Below are 12,301 nucleotides of genomic sequence, written 5' to 3' on the forward strand. Positions count from 1 at the left end.
GACCTAGGTTCAGGCCCTGTCTCAGTCATAGACTTCAGACATGACCTTGGGTAAATTACTTAACCTACCCCAGTGCCTCAAATCTCTAGCTGTAAAACAGGTCACAACTTCATTACATAACAGGAATGTTGTGAAGTTAATATTCATTAATGATTGTGAAGCTCTAAGGAAATACAAGGAGAAAGCTAAGCAGATAATCTGTACTGATAAAGGTTATAACCCTTTCCTCCTCTCCCCAAGTATTTATTTTCATGCACTTTTATAGAGGATATTGGGTGAGAGTTTTAAATGAAATTAAGGGACTTACGCACTCATATCCTATAGAAATCACTGGGAGATGGACACTGAAGTTCCAGCTGAATCTTTTTTTAAAACTACCCTACTATCCAAAAATTTGAAAAAAAACAAATTTGTATAATTGTCTTGAACTAACATTTATTAATTTGAAAGAAAGAAGCTGTATTTCTCAGCATTTGCTTTCGACTCATTTTATTTAAAAAAAATCAGTGTAGTCTTGATGATGTTGCAGCCTTCAAGAGTTTATTCAGCCCATATATTACCAATTTATTACCATATTACCCATATATTACCATATCTTTATAACTTTTTCCTCTATTTCATATTTTATTTTTCTAGACGAATACCATCTGGTCCTGTGTTTTATTATATTTAAGTTTCTCAATTTTTTCCATTACTTCATCCTTAGAGACTTCAACTTCTTCCAGTTCCACACTCTGCACTAATTAGAGCAGAATCACTCCCCAGAACGCCACGGAATCCATCTCAACGGTTACAGCCTTGTGCAATCCACTACTCCACATAGGTGCAGCCCTTTCTACCACGGCTCCTCAGAATACAAACTGTATCCTCACAGCCATCTGGAAAGCAGGTAAGTATCAATCCAGTGCTGCAGGAGGAAGCAAAATGGGCAGAGTTTAAACAACTAGTACTGGCACTTTGGGGTGGGGGGCATGTACTGGCTAGCGCTCTCCACTCCCGTGGCCAAGCTAGAAATAGGTCTCCTTACTTCCAGCAGGCCAAGGTGGAGTGGCAGACCTGGGATGTGAAAAAAAGGATTTCCAGGATGTTGGGCACAGCTAATTGAAAGGGGCTTAAACTAGAGAGGGATTGAGGCTCAGCAGTAGCATCTGCAGGCACTTGCTGAGTTTAGGAGCATGTATTTTACAGGACCAGATGTTGTGTAAACAGCAGTGGTAAACGTGCAAGCACCAGCTGTGAATCAAAGGCTTGGAAGGGAGGGTCATCTAGTAAGTCCAACCTCCAGGCCCAGATGTGGGATCCTGTCCCAAAAGTCATTCAAGCCAGAAGCCCACCCAGCCTCCTCTTTAAAGCCTCCAGGGAAGGCCTCCCTGGGCGGTGCACTCCATGGCCTGGCCTTGCCCTTCTTGCAGTTCTCTTTGCCATCCCATTTTACACTGCTGGAAATGTGTAATTTGTAGACCTCTCTCCTGTGGCCAGCGGGCGACAGGCCTTCTCCATCTCCCTGCCCGCAGGCACTAGGGGCAGTGGAGCAGGACGTTTCCCTGGGGGGACCTCCGGGGTGGGTGGGGGAGGTCCCTTTGGGCAACCTGGCCGCCTCCTACATCTCGGCATGAGACTCCCCTAGGTGTCTCCCCCCAGCTGGGCAAGGAGTGCCTCCGGCGCTGCTGGGCGGGCCGCTCGGCTGGGTGGATCGCGCCGATCTCCTCCCCCGCCAGCGGCCGGGCGCGGGGCGGCATCATGCTGGGCCTCATCCGCAACTCCCTGTTCGGCACGGTGGAGACGTGGCCCTGGCGCGTCCTGGGCACGGGGCAGACGGTAGGACGGCGGGGTCTGGGGCCTGGCAGCGGGGAGCGCGCCCCTCCTCCCCCGAGCCCTGCCCTCGCTTGCCCGCCGCCGTCCGCTCCCCGCCGCCGGGCATCCGGGTAGCGGCCGGAGCCGGGCAGGGCGTGATGCCTCCGCGCAGCCTGAGCACAAAGCCCCGAGCGGCCGCCTCGCCGCACCCCGCTCGCCGCCCGCCGGACGCGGCCCGGGCCGGGCTCAGCCGCAGCGCGCCCCTGCCCCTTCCCGCGCTGCCGGCTCCTCCCGCCGCTGTGCTCCGCTCCGCTGGCCGGGCCCGCTGCGCGCACACCTGCAGGCAGGCGGCCCCCTCTCCCGGCCCTGCCCCCGCTGAGACACGCGCTCGTGAGGGGAAGCAGGTGAAGCCTTTTAGTGGCTGGGGAAATGAACTTCCCCGCCACCAGCCCTGCCTGCACCCCCCGGGTCACACTCCAGGAATAGCTTGGGCTGAAGGGAGGAAGAACAGGCCGAGCCTTTGGCTGCAGAGTGAAGGGTTTGGGTCTGAAGGGAGAGAGGCGGTTCGCTGGTCAGAAGGCAAGGCAAGGTACCACCTTAGGGCAGTGCATAGGCGACAGGTAAGAGGGGCACGTGCCCCCCTGAAATTGGCCCTTGCTGGCCAGGGAGTGGAAAGTGCCGGCCAGTGCCCCCCTGAGAAGTGCCAGCGCTTCCAGGGTCAGCGATCCCCCGCCATCAGCAATCAGCTGTCGGTGCCCCCCCAGAGCCAGGAGGCACCAATTGTCCGTGGGGCTATGCTTCCCAAACTTTTCTTCCACATGGCCCCATTTCCTCAGCATGGCCCCTCGCTCCCAACTCACAGCCCCCCGCCACCTTATCTGCTGAAGTTGCCATCCCATGTGGGGTCACGATCCACAGGGTGGAAATAGGGTTGCCAAGTCTGTTTGAATCTATTCTGGGAGGTTCCCAGGACACCGAACGTCCCCGCGGCACACAATATGAACACACCCATGTGCTTGCGTATATTGGTTATGGATTATGGTGCGTAGGCTTTAAGTTAGGAAGGCAAATGCACATTACTATTACATTTAAAAAACCCACTGGACTACTATATAAATTGGATTCAAAGTTTAATATTTATTTTCATCGATTTCATAGACATTAGAGCTGGAAGGGACCTTGTAAGATCATCGGGTCCAGCCCCCTGCCCTATTTTAATGAATGCCCTAATCATTTATCTCCCAGGTGACTCTCAGCAGTCTCCTGGAGATCTATATCTAATTCCTGGAGACTCCAGGGCAGTCCTGAAGGGTTGGCAACCCTATTTGGGAACCTCTGCCTTAAGGACTAAATGGTTTAGAGAGGCATGTGCTTTCCCAGATGACTGCCTACATCTTCAGATGCATCTGCCAGTGGGAGGCCGGCCTATGGATGCTCAAGCCTCTCTGACCGTCTGCTTTTTGAGATGCCAGTCTCTCTCACTTTTTCCCAAGTTTTGAAAGCATGGAGTCATAGTCATAGAAGTAGGGCTGGAAGGGACCTCCAGAGGTCATCTAGTCCAAACCCCTGCCTGAGGCAGGATCATCCCTATCCCAACCATCCCATACAAACTATCATCTTTGTTTTGCAAACTGCTGGAACTTGAATTTCAAAACAGGATTAATATATCTCCCCAAATTAACCAAATTGTTTTGCTTTGGGCTGAACAGAATGGTTTGATTGACTTTAAAACATTTTTTTAAATTTCTTTGAGTACATTAAGAACATTTTCATTTGCAGTTGACCCAAAATGATAGGTATTACTGTCACCACTGCTATTCTTACTAGTTCTCTGGTGTGCAGAGAATGGCTGGGGGCAGGGTGGGGGGAAGGGGCCAATTTATTTCCAGATTTCTAGTTTCAAGATTTGGGGGGCAATAATGTGGTAGTAACTATGGCCTGCTCAGGTTTCTCCTGAGTCAGAAGCTAAGTTTACTCTTTGTACCAAAATAAATTTGTTGTCATATTAGGGTAGCCATCATAGAAGACAGTCTGGTTGTCCTCTATTGATACGAAACCAAATATGTTTATGTCCTAAATGCATTGGGTTTTGTATCAATAGAGGACAGAGTAGCAGAAAACAGGAATGTCCTCTATGATGGCCACCCTTTGTTATATTATGGGATTTTCTTCTCTGTAATTGATTATTTGGTCTACTTTAATCTCATTTAGATCATGTAGTTGTTTTCTAGAGACACAAAGTTGATAGAAGAACATTTACTTATCTCAGCAGGGCTGGTCCAAAAGAAGCAGAATGACCTAAGTGGCCTAATTTATCCATGATTTCAGTATAGGTCATAATTATTCTGTATTCTGTTTCTCTCTCTCTTTCCCCTTGTTGCCAGTGTCTGTGGTTCTACAAATGTGACTGACCCTAAATTGGAAGTTCTCTTGCAGAACTTCCTCTTCTGCCTGGGGGCATCATAACTGTCCATAGCAGGCTGCTAACACAGGAGATAGGAGAGTGGATAGTGTCTCTCTTATGGGGAGCAGCACTGAAAGTCCCAGCTGAGTCAGCATGTTTGGCGCTCTTCCTCTAACACCCAAACTGATGGTCTTCATACAACAGCTGCAGCGGTTCTTACTAGATTCTGACTTTCCCAGGGAAATACTTCCCTTGTTGTGAGGCATGTTGCAACTCTCAGGACAGTTCTATTTCCTGACTCTGCTCTCTCTTCAGGAAGAGGTAACATATGAAGAAAGGGCATGTGAAGGTGGAAAGTTTGCTGTGGTGGAGGTAACTGGGAAGCAATTTGACGAGGCCTCCAAGGAAGCTGTGCTCAAGCTCCTGAAGTATGTTGGAGGAACCAATGACAAGGGTGAGAAAACCTGGCAGTCCTTCTTGGCTCAGAGGCTGGTACCACCTTGTGTCAAGAGGGACCTACAGTTGCATTAATTATTTTCTAAAGATCATGGCTTCACGGATACCATATAGTAGTTTCTTAGGGGAATTCCTGTCATCTATGTTCATGGCATGTGATTTCTGCACCTTAACTTGCTGTGTATGTAGATAGGAAATTGATCCCTGTATTCAGTAATAGGAGAGATTACTTCTGTCACTTTTATCTTAGCACAACTGTTCAGACTCTTCTAATTCATGAAGCAAATATATTGTTTGTTACATTTTGTCTAAGTACGCACAAACATTATTTTTCAGTTCTTATTGAGCAAAGCTAGACACATGGTTTACAACAGCAGGGTGGCATTTCAGAGTACGTATACATCACCTAAACACTGCCCTTGTACCTCTCCCAAGTATGTGTTGAAGGGAGATTGATAGACTTCCTCACAACTTGCCAAGTGGGAATAAGTGGAAATAAATAGAAGAGGGAGCAGGCTACAGTTTGAGAGAGAACAGAGATGTCTGCTGCACAGGGTCTGTAAAAGTGGTGATCTATGTGACTGGACAAAGGGAGATACCTCTGTCCTTAATCTATGGTACTGGGAAGAGAAGTGCTGTACCTAACTACAAATTAGTGAGAGCATTTTGTGGATTTCATCTCTATCTGCCTCTACTGTTGTGCTGAGAGTGAGATTTTACTGTGCCTGGAGAGAAGGAAAAAAAAATCTGTTCCTTCCAATCGTATCTTGGCACATCTAAGAAAGTCACTTGCTGTACATTCCTTCAGAGAGGAGCTGGCCACTTTAGGGTGGGTAAGACTGCAGGCAATGTAAGCAGAAGTGAAAAGAGCTCAGAGTTAAGTTACTGGAGCCTGCAAAGAGGGTATTTAAACCTCAGTGGGACAATGCAATATACTTTCACATGCCTCTGGGCCTAAAACAATTATTGGAGGGGATCAGGAAGAAACTTCTGATAGTAAAGCACCTTGTGAGATTTTAAACTGGTCTTGAATCTGGCATTGGTTTCTGTAGGAAGTGGGATGCTGGCCTACATGGAAAATTGGTTAGTCCCAGTGTCTTAATTCCTGCACTATTAAAGCTTGATTTTTTTTCTTCAGCAGTGATAAGCACTTGCAATGCCTGTTGACTTCAGTTAGAGCTGTGGCTATTCAATTGCACCAAAAATCAGAACTTTAGTATGTAGTTTCTCAAGGACTTTGACCGTGTGTGTAATATGTCTGTTTGTGTCCCTCTTAGGGGTGGGAATGGGCATGACTGCACCAGTTTCCATCACTGCCTTTCTTGCTGAGGATGGCTCTTTACAGCAGAAAGTGAAAGTCTTGCTCCGGATTCCAAGCCAATATCAGGCCAACCCTCCACATCCTAGTGATGAAAGCATTACGATTGAAGAGAGGGAAGGAATGACCATCTACTCCACGTAAGAGTCAGATCTCAGCATTGCCAGAAGGCGTGGGAGACTGGGTTTTGTTCTGCCAGCTTACTTACTGGTCACAATGTGCATGCAACAGTAGGAAATCAAAGGCTCCTACCATAGTGAACAAAGAAGCTTTTCTCTTAACAGTGTTCATGTTTCAGCACAAAGAAAATGGAATTCTTACTCGTTAAATGTAAATGCAGTGTCTATGAAAGATGCCAGCTTACCAGTCCTGTAAACCAAAACAGTCTGTACATAACATGCTCTCTAATAATACACATCTTGTTGTCACAGCTGAGAGGGAGGGATGGAATCAAGAACAAAATGACTAATTAGTGCACTAATGATAATGATTTGTGTGTATATGAAGAGAATAGATGCGTGCTTACTAGGATTTGGACTGAGACCATCAACTCCTTACCTCAGGCAGATATCAGACAGTAGGGCTGTGTGAAACACCATCATTTCGTTTCAACATCCGTTTCACCATTTCGAAGGGACAGTGTTTTGTTTCATCATTTTGTTTCATTTAGAAGCATTATCCTGTTTCATTTTGTTGAAACTGATTCACTGTTTTGATGTGTTTTGATGTTTCACTCATAGGCTATAAAGGGGAATCATGAAAATGCCAAAAGCTTTGTCATTTCTTGCCTGATTTGGATGAAAATTGCAGGGATGGTAGCCCCTTCTGAGGGCATGAAGCCTGCTAAGTTTCAAGGAGATAGGTATAGAGGTTTCTGGGAAACTGTACCTCAAACTCTTCAAAACCCACCTGCTGACACTTGCTGGCAGTGGCAGCTTCCTCTCATCTGGGGGACAGATCTGGGGACCCACACCCCTGGGAGGGCTGTGCCAGAGCACCGGAGAAGAGTGCTGCAGCAACCCAGCAGCCCTCCCAGGGGTGCAAGCCCCTGGATCAGCACCCCAGATGAAAGGAGGCTGCCTCTGCCACTGGAACTGGTGCTGTGTGTGGGCTGCACTCAGCACTGGAGAAGATTGCTACTGTCACCTGTCCCAGGCAGCAGCAGCAGTCTCCTCTCATCCAGGGGGAAGATCCAGGGGCTTGCACCCCCGGGAGGGCTGCTGGGCTATGCTGGACTCCTCACAGGGGTGCGAGCCACTGGATCTGTGTGCTGGATGAGAGGAGGCTGTCTCTGCCACCCGGGTCCGGTGCTGAGCGCAGCCCGTGCCCAGTGCCAGGGAAGATTGCTGCTGCCACTGGTCTCAGGTGCCACACATTTCCCAGCTTGAAACACATTGAAACAGCTTTGAAATGAAACACCTGGTGAAATTTTGTACAGCCCTATCAGACAGCTCTCTAATGAGAACAATTTTCAGGCACTATCTAGATCATGCCATGGTGCTAATCCTTTTGCTAACAAAAATCTGAAATGAGGTACATCAGCACCCCAATATGGCAGCTCCTGTTAACTGAAGAGAGAGAACTCAAATGAATTCCACCTGCCACTTTTGATTGAAAAATTGGGTTATGAATTCCTGATAGTCTAACAGGCCAGTGAGATACTATGGAGGTAATTGTTTAATCCCCAGTTGCTAGAATCAAGCTGTTTTTTAAGGCTGGCCATTCAGACTGGACATCCTTTTGGGAAGGAGGAAGGGCTGGAAATCATCTGGGGTAAAATGGATTAAATCCAGTGTAAAAGTAAATACTTTATCTATGACAACACAAATGCTTCTTGTTAGGTGGTTGTGGGTCTTCCCAACTCTCCCCCATTCTCCTTCTGGTTTTTAATATAAAACTAGCAAAACATTCCTCTGTCTCTTACCAGCTCAAAGTTCCTTCTAAAATTTCTGCTTAAATGTCCAGTGTTGCTAATATTGGCCACATATGCAAGTTGTAGGCCAGGAAACAACAAGATGATAACAAGCCAGCTGTTTGCCTTATCCAGGGATCAGTTATTGCCTAATGGTCATGTAGTCACTAGACCTTAGAAGCTAAATTCAAGCCACCAGTTGCCACTTAGGATATTGAACAGCCATTGGATATTTTCTCTTGATTGCTGCTGGTTTGTGCTGGATTAAGGCTAACACACTAACAGTGAAAGACTTTGCATTCTATTATTAACCCTCTAAGTGGTCCACTGGATAGGAAATTCTTAGTAAGAGGGCAGTCTTTCCCTTTCTAGTCTGCTGGCTCTTGTCATGTGTCTGAATGCTGCTGATCCAGCTTTTGGCTATTAGTTGTTTCTATGGTGACAGACTCTACTGTCACAAACATTGAGCAGTGAGGTGCAGGATGATCTGCAGACAGCTTCCAATGATCAAGAAATTGATATGACAACATTCAGTTCAAGACCTCCCCTTTCACATATTGATGTGAGCTGTATGCTGTTGGCTCTTCTGCTGCAATCAGTAACATCCCTTTTTTGCCTCATCTTTGAGAGCTAGAATTTGGCTTCCCATCTCAGTCCGGATTTAAGCAGACAGCTGTTCACACTATGATTAACACTGTGTTGACAGTCCTAGCAGAAAGACCAAGAAATGAATTAGCTGTAGAAAGAAGTATCCCTTTGTGACAGGAAGTTGTTCCTCCAGCTTAAGGGTGACACATAGGGGAGGGTAGCTTTGGGGAGCTGGTACAAGAGATGCCATTCTGTATAGATTCAATGGGTGACTAAAGCTGTGCAGTCTCTGGGATTGTCAAGGCAATGCTTTTATTTGTCTTCACCAGGTTAATAAGGAATAGCTACACAAAGCTATTTTTGTGTCTTGTTCTCCCATGCTCTCTTTGTGCTGTTTCAGGATTGCCCCACTCAGTCTCTCCATGTTTGTTTCCTTTGTAGGCAGTTTGGTGGTTATGCCAAGGAAGCGGATTATGTGAATTTTGCTGCCAAGTTGAAGTCTGCTTTGGGGAGTGAGGCTACCTATTGCAAAGCCTTCTACTTCTGTAATGGCTACGACCCACCAATGAAACCTTATGGGCGGCGCAATGAGGTCTGGTTTCTGAAAGAGTGAATGGTTGGCTCACTGAAGTGCAGGCATGTGCCAGTGTCGTCTTCTGCTCAGGTCACTGTCCTGTTCCAAACAAACCTACAGAACAAAAGGGAGCAGGGGTTGGGAAAGGGGAAGTGTCACACCTCCTGGGGTCTCAATCATTTAAAAAAAGCTGTTTCTAAAATAATACATTGTGAAATACCTTACCAAGCCCTTCTACCTAGGCTTAGTTGTTCCTTCCTTCCAGACCTGACTGTCTCAAATACTTGTGCTCTCTCCTTTTTGGAAGGGTTTCTTCCTTCTCCCTTATACTCACTGGAGTGATGATACAGCTGCACCAAAATCCTTGTAACGTAATAGCTTTTACATCCTGTCCTGGTGCAGGGACATCTATATGCTATTTTTGAATGAATTTTTCTATCTGTTCTATTCTGAGGAGTCAAAAGGGACCAAATTACTGCTACTGAGACACTGGACATTGAAGATAGCTATCATTTCTTTTTTTCTTTCTTGTAGTGCGCAGGAGCACGACATGCCTGTAATCTGATTCAGAAACTTTCTTTGGTGGAAAATCCAGGCTTATTTTTACAGCTGTTTTTCTACCTGTGAAAGAGAGCATTTCACTGTAAGATACTCAACCACAGCATTGAGCCATGGGATAATGTGTGGTCTAACCTTGTGATTAATTGTGTATTCTCTTGTTTACAATATGCTGTCTCTGAAACTGGCCTATAAAGTTGGCCATAACAATGAAATGTGCATTGGCTCAAATGTGTAATCAACCCTAACTGACTTCAGTGGCAGCTGTTGTGCGTGTAGCTCTTTTGAAAATCCAGCCTCCAATTATTTGTCTGATATTCAAAAAAGATGCATGCAGCAGTTCCCAAGAACTTCTTGGTGCTTGGCTTTATTGAAAATATAGATTTAGGTTCCTAATTTTAGGGATCCATTTTTAAAACTCTTGTAATTTGTTTGTAAGGGAGTAACTAGTTGTGTGAATGCTATATTTTTTTTAACTGATAAGTATTAGTTGTCAGAAATCCTATGAAACACAGGTTGGAAAGTGTGTGACAGACTGACACATGCATGTGCTTACCTAGGTGTTTCTAAGGTTTTGCTAACTCAAAGAAATACATTCTTAAAATATCATAGTGCCTGTATGTTCAAAAATTATTGCTAAGAGGAATGGCTTCTTCCCTTAAAGTCAGAGGAGAAGCTGGGTAGATGGAAGTCATTCTTTGCCCATGAAGTATTTTGTGGGGGAGGTTGTGGTGGGGTCAAGTGATCTCTTTCTGAGATGAAAGCTTTCAGCAGAAAAGCAAAAAGGCCTGAAGTTCTGGTCTTTCTCCCACTGAAGTCTAAAAAGATCTGTGTCACAGACTTCAGTGAGGGGAAGGATCAAGCTCCTTAGAGGAAGATCAGTTGGCTTCGCTAGGTAAAAAAAAAAAATGTATATCTAAATAATGTGGAAAGAAGAAAAGCTAGAGATGGACTGATAACTGCAGTAACAGTAAGGTACCATTGCTGAAGGGGAGATGGACCACAGTGAAACTGAAGAGGTGGATAAAGAAGTATTATAATTTAAAAGGAAGAGTGGACACGAGGAATCATTAAGCAACAGGTGATACCTGTGAGAGAATTCTTCATTGCTGGTGCATACTTACATCAAGGGTTAGGATAGGAAGGTTTGGGTACATCTTGTTTTCTAAATTCCAGGATTTATTTTGGGACTCTGGCTATAGGGCATGAGTATACTACAGTAATGTCAAGCCACACCTGATGAATTCTTAGAACATTTAGAGGCTAATAATAAATTTGATGTAACTAAATCAAGTTCTGGGTTTCAGCAACACACCAGAGATTGAAGGGTACCCAGCCCTGATAAGCACCCTTTTAACATGAAGCAATGAGCTTATGATTAAAAAGTCATAGGTATGGAGTCCACAAACATTGCCTCTGTGATTTTACTAGAGTCAGATTTCAATGCCCTTTGGTGCAACAAATAAGACTTTACTCCATAGATAATACCAATGACTTCAAAGAGTTCTGAGTTGAATAGCACCCTGCTGTTTGAACAAGCATACCTAAACTCTACTTTTTTGTATGTGACAACATTTAAACCTGACTTTTTAAAACTGTAAATTGCAATTTCCTGGCTTGATCAAAGGATCTGTGAGCTCAATGGGAGCTGTTGACTGCTTTTTCCTTTTGAAAATGGGGTTGTTGATTTAAAAACTTTGCCTCTTTTTTGTTTGGGATATAGATCATGCCATGATAGCTTTATTTAGATACAGTCTGTTCTCTAAATAAAGAGTTGTTTGGCATATCCATGTTTGGCTTTTCATTATCTAATTGTATTTGTGGCTAGTAAAGGTTGATGTAATTCTATTGTAACTTTTCATTTCATAGGCCACAATCCCATAAACACTTAAACTCTTGCCTCATTTTACTAAGTGAGTATCCTTACTGAATGCTGTGGGACTAACTCACCTGAATAAAGCAACACACACACAAACAAACACACACACAGGACTAGGGCCAGAATGTCAGACTAGTGTGTAACAATGCTATTACTAAGTCCCTAATTGACTGAAAAGTCTTTCATGTTCTCTGTACCTCTAAAATTGTATCCTTGTTGGACAGTAGTACAATTAATTACACAATAATCACACATAATCTCTTATCTGTCTCAAGCAGACATTGAATCTGAGACACTCTCGTCTCTTTTCAAAACTGAGTGATAAATTCGTAACAATTATTAACAATTTTCAGAATAGTAATTGAAATAAAAATGTAAAGAGGGTCTGTTTCTTCTGGCTGATGTGAAATCAACCCCACTTACATCTGCCTTGCTATCCATTCTTCTAGTACAGGGCTGTTCAACTGGTGGCCCAGGAGCTGCATGTGACCTGTGACAGGTTAAGTTGCAGCCCTTGGGCTCCTGCCCCCACATTGCTCCACATTGCTCCAGCTGCAAAAGCAGCTGGTATCTCCAGGCTCCTCCTTCCTTTGGCTTTTGCTGCCAGACTCTGCCCCATGAGGTAGCGTGACATGGCCTGGCTGCCTGGGAGGGACTGTGGTTGAGCCTGGGACTACGTGCATGGTGCAGCAGGAGGATAGGGAGGAACATGTGCATGATGCTGGGGGCGGAGGGGAAGGGCAGAGGGCATGGGCATGCCATGCAGCAGTAGGAAGGGGAGTGTGGGTACACGGTGAAGTGAGTGAGGCGTTTCTGCA

At 45.3% G+C, this 12,301-nt stretch overlaps 1 protein-coding gene across 1 annotated transcript; it reads left to right on the plus strand.

Annotated features, from left to right (window-relative positions):
- Positions 1–1,623: 1,623 nt before the first annotated feature.
- On the plus strand, positions 1,624–11,390 carry HEBP1 (heme binding protein 1). Its single transcript, XM_006269659.4, has 4 exons — positions 1,624–1,818; positions 4,514–4,652; positions 5,932–6,112; positions 8,914–11,390. Exons 1-4 carry the CDS (start codon positions 1,741–1,743, stop codon positions 9,083–9,085), a joined length of 570 nt encoding a protein of 189 aa, XP_006269721.1. The 5' UTR covers positions 1,624–1,740; the 3' UTR covers positions 9,086–11,390.
- The last annotated feature ends 911 nt before the right edge of the window (positions 11,391–12,301 follow it).

The sequence above is a fragment of the Alligator mississippiensis genome, chromosome 4, assembly GCF_030867095.1.
Source record: "Alligator mississippiensis isolate rAllMis1 chromosome 4, rAllMis1, whole genome shotgun sequence".
Taxonomy (NCBI): Eukaryota; Metazoa; Chordata; order Crocodylia; family Alligatoridae; genus Alligator; species Alligator mississippiensis.